This window comes from Doryrhamphus excisus, linkage group LG2 (assembly GCF_037039965.1).
Source record: "Doryrhamphus excisus strain RoL-2023G ecotype Guam linkage group LG2, RoL_Dexc_Guam_v1.1, whole genome shotgun sequence".
Taxonomy (NCBI): domain Eukaryota; kingdom Metazoa; phylum Chordata; class Actinopteri; order Syngnathiformes; family Syngnathidae; genus Doryrhamphus; species Doryrhamphus excisus.
Genome location: NC_136358.1, coordinates 2,885,181 through 2,907,862, shown reverse-complemented (window position 1 = coordinate 2,907,862; position 22,682 = coordinate 2,885,181). Strand labels below are relative to the sequence as shown.

Genomic DNA, 22,682 nt, shown 5'->3' with positions numbered 1-22,682 from the left:
GGCACAGTGGATAGGGTGCCATCGTGATCTGGGATGCTTTTTCCTTCAGTGGAACAATGAAGCTTCAGGTTGTGCAGGGGCGTCATGACTGAAAGCCGTTGTCTGTGTGCCAATGACTGAGTAGGACAACATAGCAGTTCACAATACTCGCCTTCTTCCAGAGGAATAACGTCACTCTTTTGGACCATCGTGCATGTTCCCCTGATCTAAATCCAATTGGGGAACATTTAGGGACGGATGACAAGTGAAGTGTACAAAAAATGGACATCAGTTCCAGACAGTGGATTCCTTCCGGTAAGCCATCTCCACCACCTGGAGCAACATTCCCACTCGCCTCGTGGAAACACTGGCATCAAGCATGCCCAAACCAATTTTTGAGGTGATTAACAGGACTGGCACAGCTACTCATTGCCGAGTTTTTTTATGGAAAATATTATTTCTACTTTAGTTGGGTTGCGGGGGATATTTTTTAGTTATTGGCTTAAACTGATCAGTTGATGAGGAAACTTTTTCATTTTTCATTGACATTCTACTTAGAACCTCCTTAAGATCATCCATCCGGTTTCTCTATACTGCTTATCCTTTCCTTAAAGGGATAGTTCACACTTTGTGATATGAAGTTGTATGACATCCCCATCAACAGTATAGTACATCAAAGGTGACTTACCTCCCATTTCGCTCCATGAGTGGAGTTCTGATCAGATTCGAATGAGGAGGAACATAGCGCCGGTTAGTTGCTACGGTGACTTAAGTGTGGCTTGTCAAAACAATATATGTTCAATAGTAATACATTTGCATCACAAAAACGTTGCTAACAAAAAAGTCAGACCTGTCACTGGGGAGAATTCCATGTCGCAGTCTCCATCCGCGCATGTAAACACCGAGGAACGCTTACACAACAATGGACAGGCGATATGAAATAAGACAAAAGCACTGAGCTTGCATTGTTAATTATAAGTTGGAAAATATTAATGCTGCACTTCAGACAATGAGGAACTTACATATAAGTGGCAGTTAGTATATGTAATGTTGGGGTCCATTTTTTAAGTGTCATACAGTAAATAGCACTGTATGACAATAAATATTCTTAGTATCATTATTGTTTTTTTTTTTCAATACTGGCCCTCAAGAACAAATCTGTGTAGTCAAGGTTCAGGTACCAAGTGCACCGCTTATCACTGATAACTACACAGCAACATAAATGATTAGACGTAGCAGATTTAACTGTCGTCATCATTTAAACATTTAGCATTTTTAGTTTTTGTTTCAATTTCTGGAAAACAGATCAACATGTAAACGCATCATGCTTATGTTATGCATGCACTTATTTCAAAATATACCTACATTATTTTGTCTGTTTGTCCATTCTTGTGTCATTGCAGTTTTATATATAATATTTGTCTTTTTCAATGAAATGTGCATATTTCTATTATATATATAATTAAATATGTATTTACACAAGTAATTTGAAACCATTAAAAAAAATTATTCATTTACATTCCAAGCTAAATAAGGCCTCTTGAAGTGCAAATAATGGAGCTACATAATTACATTTTTAATTGATTTAGTCACTTTTGAAGCTGAAGGATAACTCCCAAGTTTTTCCGTCTTTTCCAAATATGAGAGATAAATCCGATCTCGTAATTTTCTGTCTCCCTTCCACTATCAGCGAAAAAAAAACATACCAAAAAAAGCCAAATCTTGACAGTCAGATATGGTTTGTTATGACTTTCATGTGTTTGCTGCAGCGTGTTCACCATCTTATCATCTCCCTCCCACATTGTGTAGCTGCTGCAGGAGATAAACCGCACCAGCCGAGGCCTTCGTCTCCGCAGGCAGGTCGAGCCCAAAGCGTACATCGCTGCCTACTTCCCTGACCTGCCCAAAGAGTTCACACTGGGCGACGGCAAGTTCTACGGAGACTTTGAGAACAAGCGACTACAAAGTGGACACGAGTACGTCTTTTTTGTACTCGCCGCCCTGGATATATCTGAAAATGTAAGTCTGGATTGTTTGTTTTATATTTTTAATATTTGATTGTTTTGTTGTTGCTGACATGTATAGCCACATTTTTATAGTTTTATATTTATGTAATTGCGATGTTCTTCTCATGCATGCGTGCGTTTTCTCCGGGTACTCCGGTTTCCTCCCACATTCCAAAAACATGCTAGGTTAATTGGTGAATCCAAATTGTCCATAGGTATGAATGTGAGTGTGAATGGTTGTTTGTCTATATGTGCCCTGTGACATCCAAGGCCACAACCGTCCACATGCTGTGGACACGTGGGTGAAGAGAGGAACTGTGCTGTCTTTAGATGTATTGAATACATATTGAATTGTTCCACTGTAAATATGGGATGTACACTAATATAACCCTGTATGCATGTTAAAAATAAATGTAACCATTAACATTACCATCCAAATGTTTACGGTGAAGCTCCAGTGAGTGGTTGCAATTCACCATTAAAATGGAGAAAAGAAGAAGAAGAAGCACATAAATATTACGATCATTTCCAGGAAGTGAGTAACGATGGTGGATTTGGGATAGCACAACACTATCACACAAATTTACAGACTCGGGTGCTAAGTACACAGTGGACACAGTATACTTATTGAAGTGTACTGACGGAAATATTCTATTCAAGTGTGTACATCTAAGTAAACCAACTAAAACGCGGCAGTCGTATCACCAACAAATGCAGCATGCCCCTTGTCTTCCGATTCTATCCAGATCTTCACGTTATACCAAAAAGGGGCCCCGCTGTGTTAATTTGTGCCTATTATTTTTGTGGAGCAGTTGGAAAACTTCAAGAAGACGACCTTTTGCCGCCTTGAGGCCGAGAAGCCCCGTAAGACCATAGCTGATTACAAGACTATCGCCATAACGGGCCGTCTCTTTAATTATGTCCGCCTTATCTGCACCGCTACAGTGTGTGTGTGTGCGTGCGTGAATGAAAGAGCGGCATGATTAAACATCAGGATGAGCTTGAGGGTCTTATATGCTCACCTTGAATGCAGGTAAGATGATAATGACGCTCGCTTTGAGAGAAAATCCACAATTTTACCACTTAAGAGAGAATTTTCTTCCCCATAGGACATTTTTTAATCTTCTGCTGGGATATGAAATAGCTCAATCAAGAAGACTGGAGATAATTATGATTGGTCATGTTTGGAAAATGTGCACAGGAATAGCCTTGCTGATCATGTCACATAGAGGACCTTTGACTAGCGTTATTGCAGTAGATCCTTAGAAACAGAAGCAGAGCGCCGCTGTCTAAAAGAGGATTTCTTGCAGTAAATATTTGATTTAAAATTATTGTCTCCCCCTGGCTCAGGTCATGTACGCCACCAGCCCATACTCCGACCCCGTGGTTTCGGCTGACAACGACCCCCAGCCGATTATCGACGAAGAGGAGGGTCTTATCTGGGTGGTTGGTCCTGTCCTAGCCGTGGTCTTCATCATTTGCATCGTCATCGCCATCCTGCTGTACAAGAGGTGAGCATCCGTGCTATAATACTTTTTTTTTCTCCCCCTCCCCTGAGCGATAGACAGATGAGTTGCTGTCACGGCACATCAGTCAAGTGTAGGAGTGAAGCGTCTCACTATCTGCTGCATGTCACTGCATGGCTGTGATGCCTTAGAGATGCTGCAGGGTGCGGGCAAGCCTCCAGACCCGTTTTTTTTCTTTTTCTTTTATGACTCTCATCTAAATGCATGCAAATACTCCATCACTGAGGCAGTGGTAGTTGAAGGAAAAGAGAGCAATTAGATTAAAGGATAATAACAAGGTTAAAGGACTGTAACGTGTGTCAATATTTCTCTCCTTGCTCACCAACGGAGCAGCAAACCAGACAGGTAAGAGAGCCTCAAAAAGTTACAATAACAGCCATTGCAAGTGTTATGAAACATTCATACTGTATACAAAAATCACAGTCCTTCATAGCCAAAAGGATAACACTGAAATGCAAATTATTTACTCTTCATTTGCTGCAGAAAAAGGGCAGAATCCGAAGCAAGGAAAAGCAGCTTGCCCAACAGCAAGGAGATGCCCTTGCATCACCCCACCGACCCAGTAGAGCTACGCCGCCTCAACTTCCAAACACCCGGTGAGTACTAGCAAAGCCTGGGATTATAAAGTTAGAATACACCAAGGATGCTCAAGTGGTGTCCAGACACTCGTAAATAACATCAAACCAGCCTGCACTTCGTACCAGTTCAGAACTTAACGAATATATGGAATGGCCTTTTATTGTCATTATGCAAGATGTACAACGAGATTGTATATAAGGTATTTACAAAGCACACCAGCGGGACGGTTCTGTCAAATAGAGTATCTTTGACTAGTGGTTGGTTCTAAAAACAGCCATATTAGTGGACTTGTAGGTTGTCAAAAAACAGCGAGCTTTGTTGCCATGGGTCCTTAAAATCAGCAGAGCACTCCGTCATATAGACTAGCATGTTGAGGAACTTGGACTTAATAAACGTATTGTTTGTATTTGAATTGCTGACTTTTTGACTATATTTACGAATATATGAGACATTTGGTGAGTTTCTTTTCTAACGTAAAGACTGGAAGGAGACAGAGGACAGGTGCAGGCACAGCGTCCTCCCTCCTGGAGAGGTCTTGACAGCTTGGTGGCAGCTGTCATCCACACCTGGGCTGGCGAGGTACTCAAAGAGGCATCAATCTACGGAATTTTCACTTTGAAACCAATTTATGGCAAATTTGAAACTGTGATCTTGCGTGATGATTGCTGGACATGTTTTGGGGCACAGCCGGTAACACCCCATCTTCTAGGTCAACTGAAAGGATGATGAATTATCTCTTCGGGTTTATTTTGGGTGCATATTGATGAAAGCTCTCAGGGAACCATCTCAAGCCATCTGATTTTTTTCAGCCTTTCTGGTATTCTGGTAGCCCTCATTCATTGGACGTTTTCATCTTTAAGGGCGCTTGAGTGACAAGACGAAAAGTGGCGCTTTCATTGTCGTCTCGCTGGTGGAAATGGATTTTAAGTAGGATGCCACGATAGAAACACCCTTTTCAGTGACAGATGATGGGAAAATGAGGCCCCCTGCCTTCCATTAGCTAATGCCCACTTGTGGCCAGAAATTAAGCTGCCGAGCGCTCTCTCGATGTCCTAAGTTCCTTATAGCAATAATAGCATCTCCTCAACGAGAACGCCTGTTTTCAACCAATGTCACCTCCGGCTCACTGGTAGCTGGAGCTTTTTGCAGCGACAGAGACGCCTGTTTGTGTCCTGTTTGCTTAGCCTTGCCTAGCGTCCAGCATGATGTTACTAATATTTAACACCATTTAGCAAACACACATTCTTTCTTCAGCCATGTTTATACCAAGCAGTACGCAGTGGCCATATTTTGCCACCAAAATGTATGGACACAATTACTGTATTGACTAGTATATAAGATGACGCTGAATATGCGTGACCCGAAAAGGCAGTACCCTGTTGACTGAAAATATGATGACTCTGATTGTCAGATGATTTGTGGGGAAAATATTTTGGAACACAAAATCAAAGTAAAAACACAAAGACAAAAATAAAAAATACCACCTTTTCTGGATATATGACAGTAGAGCCGGATATAAGACAGCACTGAAACTCCACACAGAGATGGCCATTATGTGGAACTTTGGCATCGTTTAACACAAGGATACAACATTCTCACAACCTTTATGGGTCAGAAAAGTGTAAAAAGCATAATTGATCCCCTTATAGTATACCCCAGAATATAAGATCACTATGTGTGTGTGTGTATGTGTGTGACAGGAGGAAAATATCTGGCTCACTTGGTGAGAAGTCATTTAGTCCTTTTTTTTGCATGTAAATCTCCAGAACCCAAAATTCCCAAATTAGTCTTATAGCCAGTCAATACAGTATTTCATACATTTTTGCTGTGTAAATGGATTCATATTTAGTATTACTTGGTTCAAACATGGCTATTCATATTTCACCCCCTTTTTTTTTTTAAATCAGGCCTCTATGACACGCCTGTTGTACTTAACAAGCATTTCCTCCACAGGTTCACGTGCGTGTGGTCACCCAAGTAGCCTCCATTTGTCAAGTTAGTTGGCCTCAATTATCCATTTGCCATCAATGACAGTACATTAGCTTCCCCTTTGCATCCTACACTAGGGGTGTAACGGTACGCTATAATCACGGTTTGGTAAGCAGCTTGGTTTGAAGGGCGTGGTTCAGTTCATAAGGGAACAAAATGCAAAATATAAAACAACTTATACAGAAAACAGATTTCACCAGTGATGATAAAACGGATAAATGTGATGATAACCGAATCAGAAGCAAGAAATGGGAACCTCCAATGTTTAATTAAATTTAACCAAAATATTTTAAAAGAATAAGATCCCAATTTCATTAAAACCTTAAGAATATATTAACAGAATGTATATTTAAAGAAATTATAATTTTAAAGTGTGATCTCGCAAAACTTAAGCAAATCTCATGACTGCCCACCTAAACTTATTTTAAGAATGTTTTGCTTTTTTCCCCATTTACCAGTGATGGCATAAAAGAGAAATATGATCTGAAGAGAGAAAAAAATGCTTGGAACCCAGTTCCACACCTCAACTGAGTTTTTCGCCTAATCCACTTGCCAAGTGTTCGCAAATAAGAGATTTTAAAGACGGATGAGTGTTTTCAAGCTCAGGATTCTTCCTGACACCGTCGCTAGCCATGATTCCTGGTAGCCAAAGGCTGGGCTGCACTGTATTTGTTAACTTTTGTAAACATTTGTCTATGAGCAGCCATACCTTTTTAGCATATTCCACCAATAAATGAACATATTGAATAAAAAAGTCAATATGTACTTCAATTCCGGCAAAATCAGATAACTGGCATTCTTCGTTGTTATAAGTGACCAACAATTTGCCCTCATTCTATTGTTACGACAAGCTGTACTTTCAATGATTTAGGCTATACTTCCTGCTACGTGCTTGTAGCAGGAAGAGGATGGGATATAATGCTTGAAGCACTCGAAAGTTAGCGCTGGGTTGACACCAATCTCTACTATGCCTACAGTGTGGAAACTGGGTATGACTCTGTACTGTACCGAAAAGTCCAATTACAAATATATATATCGTTACTATATGTATCGTTACACCCCTACCCTACATTCCCTTCTTCTTTCCCCAACAGAGCTTACCTACTGTATATTCCTTAATCCTTTTGGAAAAATGTAAGATGGAAAACATCAACCATAACTCCCGATGTGGAAACCTCTTCTTAACCATCTTCCCTCCATGCTAACCCGGCTTTGGCCTCCACGTTTTTTAATTAATAACACAAGCATGGCACACACCAACTAGCCTAACAAGGTCAAAACACCTGCTTATCTGCTTGTGCTTGGGTTATGCTTCTACTTCAAATAAAGAAATAAATAAAAGTCCCAAAAAGGGGGAAAAAATAGAATCCACAGATGACTGACCTGCATTTCCATGTGACTGACAGGAATGGTGAGCCACCCCCCAATCCCTGTCATGGACCTGGCGGATCATCTGGAGCACCTGAAAGCCAATGACAACCTCAAGTTCTCCCAGGAGTACGAGGTGAGCAGTAGGAGGCACTCAATCAGCCACTGTCTTTTAAAACACTGTAAATAGACACTATTGTTGTGCTGGTGCATAACAAAGACAAAAAAACTCCAAAATTAGCTACAATATAAATGTAAATAATGGCCGTCTTATATTCAGTGTCTAGAGATTTCTGCATGCAAACCAACAGAAGGCGTGAAACAACTTCTCCCCAATTGATTAGGAGCTATTCCGAAAAATGAAACAAGTAAAACTAATGAGAAGGAAGGAGAAAAGAGAAATAATAAGATGAGCTCACCTGTACCTAATGTTGTGTCCAGTGAGTTATGTCCTCATTAAAAGAGCACAATAGAGTATTTTCCCTGAGGTGGTAAAAGATGCCCCGTTTTCCTTTTAGTGATGCTGTATTTCATACTTCATTTATGTGCGATGAGAGTCTTGCTGGAGGACGACAGGCTCCAGTTCCCAAGAGTGGAATTGCAGACTAGTCGTATAGATTAAATTAGGTTTTTGTTTCCTGCAGTCACTGCACACTGTGAGCATGTCTAGTTGTCCTTTTCAGCACTTTTTGACAGGTTAGAACCAGGAAATGCATGCTGTTAACCTCCGTCTATGAATTGACCCAAATATGAGGTGCCTGCCCTTTTTATATATATATAATTTTTTAAAGACAAAATCAGGCAAATGTACAATATTTGGTCATGTATAACCAGCCTGACTATAAGACAACCCCTATTTTTCAAGACCAACACTAATAACAAAATTTCCGTATTGGTTCGTATATAAGATGGCCCCTTTTTTTCAAGATGTACTTTACTTTTCATAACAAATATTTTTTTTCTCTTCCCCATCCCTAGTCCATCGACCCCGGGCAACAATTCACCTGGGAGCACTCTAACCTGGAGGTAAACAAGCCAAAGAACAGATACGCCAACGTCATCGCCTACGACCACTCTCGAGTTCTGCTCTCCGCCATTGACGGTACGTCCCTCACCCTCCCCTTCATCTTGCTTTTTAACAGCATGACCACGCTGTACTTTTTCTTGTGGTGCCAACATGTCATTTGCTTTCATGCCTTGGCTCCTAGCGGGGGGAATAGATGGCTTTTTGAAATAGGCAATTTTCCCCCCGCCTTGCTGAGCTCGGCACTCGAGCCCGATTGAACAATCACCCGCAAACCCGAGAGACGCGAGCACGTTCTTATTTCTCTCGCAGCCGAGCTGTGATTATATTTGATTCACGCTTAGATTTCATATGAAGTCGCTGCGCAGTACATTGAACGAGGACTTAGGATGCAAAATATGCGTACGGGTTGCACATTAAGCTCGGCTGCAAGGCAGCTGCACCATGCATCATCTGCAGTATAAGGACATTTCCTAAACACATCTATCACATACATAACAAGGAAAATGTCCTTAACATATGCAAAACAAGGAAATGTGCTAAATACGTGATCAGCATGAATATTTCTTTGACACATATTTTTATAAATATATGGCACATTTCCCAGATGCATGCAAAGTGAGGACATTTCCTGGTAATATGCATTCCAAACACATGCATCACATATAAGAAGGGAAATGTAAGGACACTTACGGAAAACAAGGGAAATGTATAATCTGCCAAACATATACCAAAGATATTTCATTAACATTATGTATAAGAAGTAACATTTCCTCAACACATGTACAACAAAGAAAATTGGAGGGAAGAGTTTGTACAACATTTATGAAATATGGTCATCTCAAAGAAAATTCAGAAAGATGCTTTGAGGAAATTTCTGCGTAACAAGGGAACTCTCCTTAGCACATGCATTACGAGGCAAATTTAAGCGGCATAAAAAATGGACGGATGGAAAAAAGTTTTTTTTACCTTTTTCCATTCTTTAGTAATCAGCAGTACAACATAAATAGGCTTCAGGAAAACTGACTGAATTTACTAGAAAGTAAAGAAAAATAGCTTGTTGTGAATTAATAATAATGTAAAATACATTTATTTACAACTATAATACCATTAACAATATATAATTTTCATAACCTTCTGCAGTCTACACTGCTCCACGCTTTCACTTTGTCCTTCCTGTCATGTGTGATCCTTCCATCGAATGATCGCTGCCGAGCGCTTATGAAATGCACTTCTGCCACCTTGTGGCCATTTTTATGAGTTAAAAGTGCTCTAAAATGTAAATGCATTAGTGCAGAGTTGCAAAAGACGTACAAATACGTGGGAATCAGGAATTTGGAATTCTAAAAATGCACTCTAAAAATATGTCTTTGGTATTCAAAGAGCAAATTAATATTTGTCACACGCAAACTAGACACATGCATTGTGTGGAATTTCCTAAACATAGGCTTGCACAACAAGGAACATTTCCATCACACATTGAATCAGGAAAATTAAAAACTACAAAAATCTACAAGTGTTGTGTTTATATACTTTTCAGATATGTTTCTATGCTTCATACAAGGAAGAGACGCTTGCAATGTTCCTTCCTTCATAAACAGACAGAGAAAGAGAAATAATTAATGCAAATCCTGACTGGCAGACACCATAAATGCACCAAAATAAACAACTTCCATTCACCCCTATTAAATAAAACATAATGTTGCTTTTTATTGCCTTTTATTTTCAATTTTAACTGGACTTAATTGTATTTTATCCCCTGTCCATCAGCAAAAAGACAGACTTAAAGTACACAGTGTAATGCGGGTGTGTTTTTCAATGGGTTCACACATTTTAAATACTTTTTTTTTCATCTGTTGAATAAGTTACCTGGCAGGAAAAGGAAGCCCAGGAAGGAGGGGGATGTTTGCTCCTGCAGAGAGGGGAGGGTATTCTCAGAGACGTGGCGTCCATGCAGATGAGACTTATCTCGGTCCACCATGTGTGCGCCGAGCCCCAAAACTGCCAGTCCTGAAGCATTGACTAGCTGTCAGCTCTGTCTCTTTGCTCTGGATTATAAAAAAAAAAAAAAAAAAACAAGGCGGCTGTGCCTTTCATTTAAAATAAGCAAAGCGAGGGAAAACTCATTTGGCTCGTTTTTTTATTTTTTTATGCAAGTTTGTTTTCCTACATGGTAGTTAATTGCGTTCATGCCTGAACTTCACTATATTATTATTGATATTAGTATGATTGTCATATACATTTTTAGATTTCATTTTAACACAGGTATTTGTGAATGAAGATATACTATTATTATTATTTTTTAATGCCCCTATTTGTTGTAGTAGTAAATTGAAGAAAATATGAGCTAAAGTTGATTGAGTTGCAATAGTATGGCAAAAATTTTGATTTTATGTAATTTGTAATTGTAATGTGAAGAATAAAACAAAGTCATTATATTATTATATACATAAGTCATAATATTACTAGAAAACAGTTGTAGTTATGGGATAATATATAGCTGTGAGGTCTGCGTGCTAACCACTCGACCGCCGTGCAGCCAAGAATGCATTCAATGGAATGCAAATATTCCGCCTATGAAGCGTTCTTTAAAACAACACGCCGTTTACATAATGTGACCTTATTATTGGGGGCGGCGCGGCTCTGGTGGTAGAGTGGTCGATCCTCAATCCCGCCGTGAAGTATCCTTGGGCAAGATACTGAACCCCCTGGTGGCCCCTGAACCCCCTGGTGAACCCTCCTGGTGCTGCGTCATCAGTAGGTAAATGTGCTAATACGTCAACATGCTAATGTAATTCGAGGTGGAGGTTCATTTTTATGTTGCTATATGAAATCAATGTGCCCAAGAAGGAAGTTACGCTGATGCTTAAAATGACCGAAGTACGGCAAAGCATTGTATGTATTACATGTTATCATGAATGCAGTGACAGCATGTATATAAAAACCTGTTGGACGTGTTTGGTGTTTTAATAGAGGTCTTTGTAGGCGAAATAGGTGTATCCCATTATGTGTGTTAACAAGCTGTCTCTTTTTAGCTGTTTTTATATCTTTAGAATGTACAGATAAGAGAATGTGTTCATGTCTAAAGATTATGAATGATGGGCATTTTTCCAAAAACAGCACAATTTTCCTTTAATGTCATAATTTTATAAGAATAAAATTGTAATTGATTGAAGTTGTGATGTTGCCAGTAAACTAATGTCGTTGTAATAATAATTAAAATCATAATTTTACGTCAAATAAGTTTAAATTAAATTTTAATTTTAAATTTCTGAAAAAAACGCAATATAGGGAGGGAGCAATAATCAAACTACAGTATTGTGAGGGACTACTGCATTCTTCTTCTCGGAATTAATTATAATTGTCATACTTAGGAATCCCGGGTAGCGACTACATCAACGCCAACTACATTGACGGCTACAGGAAACAAAACGCCTACATCGCCACACAGGGTTCCCTGCCGGAGACGTTCGGGGAATTCTGGAGAATGATCTGGGAACAGAGAAGCGCCATCATTGTCATGATGACCAAGCTGGAGGAAAGATCCAGGGTAAGACATCGCCTTGGGGGAGGTCTTTATTGAGTTGTTTAGATTTACTTGTTTGTCAGTGAACAGATTTCATACAGCTGATTCCTGCCTGGTTTAACCTTAGGGAGATCCTTCCTCGAGTTAGCGCTGTTCCAATATGTTTGTTAGTAAGCAGATTACATAAAACTGGATGAGGTTGGGTGTGGTTGAAGGAAGAAGCTCTTAGTTATGTTCGGTGTGAATGCTTATTCTTGGATTGTTCCTCCTTGGGTGAGGTCTTTAATCCAGTGAGCACCATTCAAAATTTCCACAAAACCTGGATAATCTAGAGTGTGGTCAAAGGAAGTACCCTTCAAATCTTCTATGGAGTAAGTACCTTTGGAATGACCTACAGTCCAATTTTACACACTCCCAAATTTTGTAGGAAGTCCTCCCAGGAGTGTGATATGATAAGTATTAATGTTAATATCATAAGAGCTAGTGATGGTATATTACTCTAATGTCTTTGTCATATGTCATTGATTCAGGACGAGTCATTAGGAATGACGGAACATTTCTACCTCAATTTGATTTGCAGGTAAAGTGCGATCAATACTGGCCGACACGAGGGACGGAAACCTACGGCCTCATCCAAGTGACGCTGCTCGACACAGTGGAGTTAGCCACATATTGCGTGCGAACATTTGCACTTTTTAAAGTAAGTTTTAATGCTCTTTCTTACCCCCTAACTGACTTTGGATGGGAATCACTGAGCTGGAACCTCATATTCTGTAGAATGGCTCCAGTGAGAAGCGGGAGGTCAGGCAGTTCCAGTTCACGGCCTGGCCAGACCACGGGGTCCCTGAACACCCCACGCCGTTCCTGGCCTTCCTGAGGCGGGTGAAAGCCTGCAACCCTCCAGACGCGGGGCCCATGGTGGTGCACTGCAGGTAAGGAGATAACATTAGGCATGAAATTGGTTTGTATAATGAATAAATGAAAGCCGCGACAACATAATGCATCATTAATAATCATTAATCATAGTATTATATTTGATGTGTATAACACAGGTCATACTTTTCAATGAAGCACTTTACAAAAGTGAAGCTTTTAAAATTGTTGGCATCCTATCGGATAATCCTTCCTTTTGTTTGCATTTTAAACCGAATGTGAGATTTAAATATATGTCCAAAAAAGTGATCTCTTTCTTCTGTTTTTAGATTACATTTTTGGCATTCTCAGTCCAAAACACAAATATTTTTGTCGTCAGAACACAGGTCACAGTTTTATTGGTATCACATTCAAACCTTGCATGGACCAAGAAATATATCTCTGGGTGTTCAGCTTGAAATCAAAAAGTCTGATTAATGCATACTGTCACTTTAAGAGAAACCCAAACAAATTTGGCTGTGTTCCACAGAAGGCACATCGTGGTACAGCGAGTAACTGGTGTCTTTGCCCTCGGTTAACATCTTCCTCCCACGCGCTGCCACAAAGCAAGCGCAGATTTGACACGAAACACATCGCACATCAGCAGTGGCTCACAAGTGTCGGATTTATCCCTTGGTGGGGGGGGGGGCAGGGTCCTAAACAAATAGCTTTTAAGCAGCATCAGTGTCCGGACTCCCAGCAGAGAGGTATAAAAGCCATCAGAGGCTGAGAAAGTGAAAGATAGCTAACTTGTGTCAGGGGAAAAAAGGAAATGAGGATTAGTGCAGATTTTAGAAGTGTAGTTAATTACAGCTACTTGCGATTGAACACAAATTCTTTTAAATCCGCTGGCGGCCTATCAGATAGAATCATCCCCCAACTCCCAAAATAGGCCGTCTCTTAATTTAAGAGAGTGCTCCTGTCATATTGAGGATCTTTGACTTGCATTTCTGCAGTAGGTCCTTTTTGGTCTTTTTAACTTTTAGTAACTATTCCTGCCAGTAACTTTTATATACTTAAAATTTTTTTTTACAAATAATACCATTAATATTAAATACAATCACTAAAAACAATATTTGTTTTTAAAAAATAGGAATAATATTGGGTAATCAATATTAGGAAATGTGCATAAAAATGACAATTATAATTAATTGTTAATATTAATTATAAATTATATTATATTGTATTATATTATATTATATTATATTATATTATATTATATTATATTATATTATATTATATTATATTATATTATATTATATTATATTATATTATATTATACCCCGCGTCTCGCCCGAAGACAGCTGGGATAGGCTCCAGCACCACCCGCGACCCTCATGAGGAAAAGCGGTAGAGAATGAATTAATAAATATTATATTATATTATATTATATTATATTATATTATATTATATTATATTATATTATATTATATTATATTATATTATATTATATTATATTATATTATATTATATTATATTATATTATATTATATTATAAATAATATATTTTATTTAGTATTGTGTTTAAATTATCAATAAAGTAACTGTAGAATTTTTAAAAGTGTGTGTTTTTTTTACTTTATACATTTACTTGTATACCAAGGAGTTTTGCAGACAGATATACCGTTATGTTCTTTTCATCCGTCTGCTAACCCCACTATGTTTGGCAAGTTAGCTGACAGCTAGGAGATTTGCTAACAATACGTATGTAATTGCTTTGGCTGCACTGCATGTGTTATCTTGTGTGCAGCTGTATTTTTACAGTGCATTGCTCTCCCCAACCTCCCTCCTCCTTCTGTTCTGTCAACTTGTGGAAAGCACATTAGTCTGACACTTAATGTGTGTCAACGTCCAAAAAGCAGCTGGTCTGACTGGCTGCAAAAAGCCACAGTGTCAGGTCATTAGTGCGTTAGCCTGTCTCTGCCAGCGAGCTGACTGCCAAAGCACACTGACGGCTTTTTTTTGTCAATAAAAGAATTACACGTGTTCACCGTAATCATGGCTTTGATGTTTAAGAACAAATTTGCTTAATGTATTCCGTGAATTCCATCTGGAGGCGATGCCCACCATTCGTCGTCCTCCATCAAGAAACAAAGCCTTCGTCAGCCTTTTTAAAGAGTGATCATGAGCTCATTTGTTGAAACCAGTGACTCCCATCTTTATTTCCATTCGTCGGCCGCCGAGTGCCACATTAGCGGCATTCACGAGCCAGGCTCGACGGGTTTCACACCAGAGTACTCAGGAGGATCGAGGGAATAAAATGATTCTTCCATGTCACCAACCCCCACATCTCCCTGCATCTCCAATCACAGCAATGCAAAAATGCACTGGTTCGGTCATGTTTCCCACTTACCTCCAGAACCCCGGCCACCCTGGAGACGCCCCAATGGCGCTCCCCGTTGCTTTGACACTGTGAAAAATGGTCGGCTCTATGCACATCAAGGTGCAAGAGGGCTAAGAATAAGAGAAGACGAGGCGGAAGGTTCCAGATCAGATACACCTCACAATCACGTCACCCTCATGGATTGATGTTGACCTCCAGAGGTCCACACAGGGGATTTAAATATTCAAATTAGTAAAGACGTATTTTCAGTAAAGTATTTTTCCCGTATTGCACAGCCCGAAAAAGATGTGTACTCTGATTTTTACATACATATATATATATATATATTTAAGTCGTACTTTTAAAAGTGTTGTATTATATATATATTGTATACTATTAATGGGTGGCAATGCAGTATGCTGAGGTTTCACCCTACTGACCCCAGTATGAGGACCAACTAAGTAATTTATCAGCAAGCAAATCTTAAAAAAATGTTTCTCTTGCCAATAGGTCATATTATATTGGGCGTCTTATATTCGAGGCTATACATTATGTATTATGAGTATTTGTGGTTTAAATGTTTTCCAAATTTTTTTAATGGCATTTCCTCTGACGTTTTGCTGTATTGACCCAGATGCAAGCTTGAAATATAGCAGGATGTCTTATATTAAGTAAAATATGTCTTGTATTTGCATCAATACAGCAATTTATGTTTTTTTTGCCCTTGAATTGGTCTCAATTTGAATTATTTTTATTTTATTTTATCACATATCGTCTTGCATTCAGGGTCCTCTTATAATCAGGGTCGTTTTATATTTGGATATGCAAGATTGAAATATTGGTCCAGCATCGTAAGAAAATACTATGCCTTCATGTCACTATTTCAGTATTTGCTGTGTACCTGTGGCCTCTCCCTCTCTGTTTTGATTTATTTTAGTTTTTTCGAGCGTTACTGTATATCCAATGAGAAATGCAAATTGCATCAACATGTGAGTCAGAATGTGTTAGAATTTTGGGGCTTTGACGTCCGTGTCCACATCTGTTTCGGTGGCACTTTTTCCTACCATAATTTGTGATGATGGCTCAGGTAGCGCAGGTAGGGTGCAGAAATGAGGACGGAGGGAATTGAAGTAAACAAGCTGGCAAAGCCAGAAACTGTCCCACTGGAAGGTGCTAGCTGCAAGCCCCCACATCAAGTTTAATTGCTCTTGAACCCAAATGGTCAGTCTGTCGGCGAGGAGACTTCCAGAAACTAAGTCTTTTCTCTCTACTTTGGCAGTGCCGGCGTGGGTCGCACGGGCTGCTTCATTGTGATTGACGCCATGCTGGAGCGGATCAAGCACGAGAAGACGGCGGACATCTATGGTCATGTGACGCTGATGCGTGCTCAGCGTAACTACATGGTGCAGACGGAGGACCAGTATGTTTTCATCCATGACGCGTTGCAGGAGGCCGTCAACTGCGGCACCACCGAAGTGCCCGCCCGAAACCTTTACGCTTACATCCAGAAACTGACGCAGATAGAGTGCGGGGAGAATGTCACCGGCATGGAGCTGGAGTTCAAGGTAGGATGTGAATCTCTGTAGTTTTGGTTATTTTAGATTCAGGGTTACTTGTCCGTGGTGCTGATTTTGGACATTTTGGAAAAGTTTCCAATGTCTAAAGTCGGGGATGTCCAATTAAATTTGCAATCTACAATCTGTGTTCATATTGGCCAGCAAATTTGTAATGTTATGGTAAAAAGTTGAAATTATACATGATTATCACGCTAACATTATCTGGTAAACTACACAATTTGGAATGGCCTTTTATTGCGGGTGCCCCAAAGTACTTTGCAATAATTATGCTGTCAAATAAGCATCTCGGTATGCGACGCTTGTGAGGTGAATTAATTATGAATGCTCACTAACACAAATTTGTGTTGCAAAAATTTTATATTTTTGCTGATGTCCTGATACTGACTGGTGACCAATCCAGAGTTTGCCCCACCTTTCGCCCAAAGTTGGCTGGAATAGTCTCCAGCATTCCTCCACGACTCTGAGCATAAGCGATTTTTGTTGAGTCTATGTACCTTGTATGACCGGGTTGTGTTTGTGTTCCAACGCAGCGTTTAGCAAACACTAAAGCCCACACATCCCGATTCATCAGTGCCAACCTGCCGTGCAACAAGTTCAAAAACCGCCTTGTCAATATCATGCCATACGAGTCCACGAGAGTGTGTCTCCAGCCAATTCGAGGCGTGGAGGGCTCGGACTACATCAATGCTAGTTTCATTGACGGCTATAGGTAAGCACTTTATCAACTGCAGTACATTATATGCTTGGCTGTTTTCCCATGCTGATCCAATCCTGGTTTTCGCAGGCAACAGAAAGCCTACATTGCCACCCAGGGACCCCTGGCGGAAACCACGGAGGACTTCTGGAGAATGCTGTGGGAGCACAACTCCACGATTGTTGTCATGCTAACCAAGCTAAGAGAAATGGGCAGGGTATGTATTTTGAGAGAATGAGAAGTGAACACATGGACATAGCAGTGGATGACAGTGTGTGTCTCTCATAGGAAAAATGCCACCAGTACTGGCCTGCAGAGAGGTCAGCCAGGTACCAGTACTTTGTGGTGGACCCTATGGCGGAGTACAACATGCCACAGTACATTCTTAGGGAGTTTAAAGTAACAGATGCCAGGGTAAGCAGTCATTTATTAATTGATAATTCAGATAAAACTCATTTCAAGCTGCCGGTGTATCTTTTCCCAGGACGGCCAGTCGCGAACGGTGCGACAGTTCCAGTTCACGGACTGGCCCGAGCAAGGAGTGCCAAAATCCGGGGAGGGTTTTATCGACTTCATCGGTCAAGTACATAAAACTAAAGAGCAGTTTGGCCAAGATGGGCCTATCTCAGTCCATTGTAGGTAAGTGAAAGAAAGTCCTTATGGACCTGCAAAACTCACCAATTAGAACTCAAAGTGGAGCTTTTGAAATTTTGCTCAAAAGGTAACACACTATATAACTGCCAATTACATCAACAATATGTTATCTACAACCTTTTAAAATTTGAATCACAGAATTACTCCACATCTGTTTCGCTTTTCAATGCAACAACGCCTCGACTTGGTTTAGCCTTAGGCGTTGATGTCTAAGGTTTTCGGTGTGCTGGCAGTCGGACTCGGTCTCTCAAGCTGAGACGAGTGAAGCGGTACAAATCATAAGAAGGTATTTTAAGGCTGCAGTCTTGCCTTTTATGCCAGCACTCTGGCAAATATGCAAACTTCATCAAAGCAATCATTGTTGAAATGTGCCAAGCACAACATGGACCGCTTTGATGGCCCTTTTTATTTGTCCAGCTCTTTGCACCTTTTTCTTCTTTGTGCCACAAAAAGTCTTGGTATTCTCGCCAAGGAATTTACTTAGAGAATTCCACAGAATATATGGCAACAAGCGTCCTTGCAGGAAATCTTACTTACAGAGCGAGGGGCTGTCTTTGAAGTTTATCATCTTGACATATATGAAATTTGTATTTATTTAATACAAAAAATGGTGTGGTAGTATTTCCTCACCTTATCCGTGTTTTAAATTTGGGATGCAACATTGTTGTGAGTGAGAACAACTCCCCCTTTCCTGTCCGTCGCACAGCGCCGGCGTCGGTCGAACCGGTGTTTTCATCACCCTCAGCATTGCCTTGGAGCGAATGAGATACGAAGGCGTCGTCGACATCTTTCAGACGGTGAAGATGCTGCGGACGCAGAGGCCAGCCATGGTGCAAACAGAGGTACTTTTGCATGATGGTAGACACCCCCTCCCGTTCCATGTAGATTCCCCTGCATGTGATCCAGTAATCCATCTCTAGAGCCACCGGGCACTCCCAGATTCCAAGCATCCCCTCCAAGATCCTGGAATGGTAAAAAACAAATAACATTCATTTCTTTGTTCCAGGATCAATACCAGTTCTGCTACAGAGCTGGATTAGAGTACTTGGGAAGCTTTGATCACTATGCAACGTAAAAAAGACACCCCCTGCCCTCCCTGACATTTGGAGGGTCCCCCCCCAACATTTGGAGGGAAATGCGGCAAGGAGAAGGGGAAAAAACCCAGTTGCACCTCTCTTCTGAGCCATAAATGAACTGCTTGAGAAACGTTTGAACTCCTTGCTAACAACTCATAAAGTGTGCCGTCAAGGAATGAACAATGAAAATCAAGGAAAAAAAAAAAACAACCAACATCCCAAAAGGACCAAGTATGAACTCCACCAAGTGATGGACCATTGAAGCATCCGGTGATTTGCTTCAAGGATTTATTTGGGAGTAAAAAAAACAAACAAACAAAAAAACAAGGAGAGGCATCGGAGGACATTGTAAAGAATAACATCGGACGTTCAGTAGTAATAAATCCAAGTATGCCCTCTTCTTGTCTCCGTGTTCATCATCCACAGTTTGGCGAGGGGATCTATGAAATAAATTCATAAATTCATTTTATTTTGTAGTACTTTATTAACCAGTGTGATTTTTTTTTTACACTGAATTTTTTTTGGTTTTTAAACATGCATATTAATTTTCCCCTTGGGTTGTATGTAGCACCAAGTGCATACGAATTGAGGGTTAAAAAACGAACTATACTATAAACCGGGGCTTTGTGGAATCAACAGGGATGAGCAAAGTATGAAGCTGCTGCTATTGATTATCTTAGTTCTTCCATGTCGGGACGAGTCGAGGAAAGATATACAGATATATACACACAAATATATATATATAGAAATACAAATATATATTATTCTACAGAGACAAATTATACGAAAGTGATTTTTTTTCACTGGAATGCACATCGGCTTGGACAAATATTTTATTGTTTCTTGTGCAATAAATATTCAGTCACCACCCCCTTGGCCACGGCCACTTCTATCCTGTCCAAGGGTCCAGGTCCGGTCCAGGGTCGTTATTTACAAAACCCATTCTTTTTCCGCCATTTTGCATTTAGAGTGCCTTATATTTATGCCTGTTTTTATACCATTTCATCTTTTTAAGTAGCCATTCAGTGTAATTATGACATAATGTATACAGTATATATATGTATTTATGATTATTTACAGTAGTATTCCACTATGTCACACAATATTATATATGCAAGTAACATTTTAAAAGCTCATATTTTGCTTTTCAGTGGCCTTACAGTGGCTGAGTGAGTCCAAGTTGAGTTTGGTGACCTGTTAAAGAACTAAGAAATACAGTATTTTATTTATATGAGAGAGTAAATATTTGAAATTTCAAGTAGCTCAACCGAATGGGATTCCATGTTGTTAACGGTGCTGCTGTTTGTCCTTTTTACAAGAGGAAAAACCCAATTTCCTTAACTCAATTTTCAACAAGGAAAAAACAAACAAGCACAAAAATATGACTCATTCCCAATTTTTTATCAAATAAAACAGGAATTACATACACACGCATGTCTAGGGGCAGGCATCTTGTTTTTGCGAGCGAAATACAGGAACTTAAATTTTACACCATGTTCATCACTTCATGGCAACATTAACCAACAAACATTTGTAACGCCTATTTCAAATCATTGAGTCAAAATGCAGTCTTCATGTTATGTACATGTTTCTATCCAATTTCTTATGAATGGTGCTTAAGTTGTTCATAAACCATCTAAAACGGAAGCTTGCTTAAATTTTGGGATGGATTTCTTTTTTCTTGTATACAGTAAACATTACTTCTTGACCAAAAAAAAAAGATCAGTAAAGACGTCCAATCTATAAATTTCATACATAATCACAAACATGAACACATGCAGCACACACACAGTTGGAATACAAAATTAATTTGTTGTGCTTATGTCGTTTATATGCCATACTGGGGGCAGCCATCTTGCTCTTTTCACCAACAAATTATCTGATATTGAAATTTTGTACATATAGTTCTTGTAAACGTGGTGGCGCACACAGTAGTTCAATTATTCACCGTTGTTATGATTTGGTCATTTTGTTTTCAAAGCAGATTTTTTAACAGTGGTCAAAAAGAGGGACGGAAAACAAACAGCCACTAAAACTAGCATTTAATTTAAATTAACATCTGTCGTGGCCATTTTGTTGTGTGAAACCAGCACTTTATGAAAACAGATTTTGCTATTGTGAACATAAAAATGGGTGAAATCAGGGAGGCGCAGATTGTTGGTGCAAGATAGTTCAATTATTTGATGTTTAACATTATTAATGGTGCGCTGGCGTGTGAATATTTCGTTTTCTGCGAGAAACCTGTAAACTAGCCTCAATTTTGGAACATATTTTCAACATTTGGAATAAAAAATAAAGATGGCTATTATGAATACCTTCCAGCCAATCTTGTCAAAAAACACAATACCCCTTTTTAACTTTATTTAATTGTTAGCATCCTTCCCAACGACTTTGTGACGTTTTTACAGATGTGCATTCCAGGTTTTTCTTTCCCTTGTCAACATGAGCAATTTTGTTTTATTTTTATTACATAAAAGTGCTGTTATTTATGTTCTTGTTTTATTTTTGCATGGTCAAAACATGGCGGGATGGGCCGACAGTAGGAAGATTTGCACTTTTTCCCTATCTTTGTACTATGCACTGCCCTATTGATTCTAAACCCAGTAATAGAATATTACTTGAACCCATCCATGACACAAACAAATCACTTGTGTATGTAAATAACACTAATCTCGGAAAAAGACAAAAAAATAAAAAAAGAGCATCCATTCTGATGCCATCCAGCAGATGACTTAGAAAAATTCTACGAACCTGCCCCCCCGTCCACCCGCGCCCTCGCCCAGCGATCATGTGTTCTCGTGGCCATTGAAGCTTGGAGTGTCATTACCGGAAATAAACGTTGTGTTCTCTGATCTCTCTCTCTCTCTAGCTATCTATCTATCTCTCGTCTGGATGCATAGACTGACAGTGACGTCATGAAATTGTAAAAACGAAAAACAAAAAAACAGCTTGTTCAAAAGTTCATACAATTACCTCTGATTAGTTGTAAACTGTTTATTTTTATTTGTTTTCTTGTTGAATGAAATGAGTGCTTTTTATTTTCTTACTTAGGTCACATTGGTGGGGGAAAAAAGTCTGTATGAAAAATCAGTTCTATGCTGACAAATAAGTCACGTTTGTTTATAAATAAATTCTATTAAAAAATGTCTGTTGTATGCACCGGCAGTTTGATTTGTTTACCTCCATCAAGCCACGACCCCTTTTTCTCTCGTTCCATCCATCCATCTCCTATGCAACTTATCCTTGCTAAGGTCCCAGGTATGCTGGAGCCTATCCCAGCTGACTTTGTGCAACCTCTCTAGGTCATTCTATCTAATAACCAATAAATGGTTTATATGGACCCACCGCCTGTAAAGACGCTTTTCAGCTACTTAACATGCTTCATCCTCAATGTAACTCGATGTTAGTTGCTTCAAAGCTTTGAAGTGAGCCTTTAGTTCCACCTTAAA

At 39.6% G+C, this 22,682-nt stretch overlaps 1 protein-coding gene across 42 annotated transcripts in view; it reads left to right on the top strand.

The window, feature by feature from the left end:
- LOC131124820 (receptor-type tyrosine-protein phosphatase delta-like) overlaps positions 1–22,392 on the top strand; it is a 259,050-nt gene extending 236,658 nt beyond the window's left edge. For 20 of the 42 annotated variants that reach the window (XM_058065633.2, XM_058065623.2, XM_058065621.2 and 17 more), the window contains 17 exons: positions 1,789–1,998; positions 3,336–3,496; positions 3,845–3,856; positions 3,995–4,107; positions 6,044–6,085; positions 7,486–7,583; positions 8,426–8,549; positions 11,846–12,021; positions 12,578–12,697; positions 12,775–12,929; positions 16,512–16,797; positions 17,340–17,518; positions 17,594–17,720; positions 17,792–17,917; positions 17,988–18,142; positions 18,864–18,999; positions 19,164–22,392. In XM_058065633.2, the coding sequence (XP_057921616.2) occupies positions 1,789–1,998; positions 3,336–3,496; positions 3,845–3,856; positions 3,995–4,107; positions 6,044–6,085; positions 7,486–7,583; positions 8,426–8,549; positions 11,846–12,021; positions 12,578–12,697; positions 12,775–12,929; positions 16,512–16,797; positions 17,340–17,518; positions 17,594–17,720; positions 17,792–17,917; positions 17,988–18,142; positions 18,864–18,999; positions 19,164–19,232 (2,289 nt within the window). In that variant the 3' untranslated portion in view covers positions 19,233–22,392. The remainder of the gene's footprint in view (positions 1–1,788; positions 1,999–3,335; positions 3,497–3,844; positions 3,857–3,994; positions 4,108–6,043; positions 6,086–7,485; positions 7,584–8,425; positions 8,550–11,845; positions 12,022–12,577; positions 12,698–12,774; positions 12,930–16,511; positions 16,798–17,339; positions 17,519–17,593; positions 17,721–17,791; positions 17,918–17,987; positions 18,143–18,863; positions 19,000–19,163) is intronic. The other 22 variants (XM_058065644.2, XM_058065629.2, XM_078795465.1 and 19 more) reach the window with 3 other exon arrangements.
- Positions 22,393–22,682: the final 290 nt, after the last annotated feature.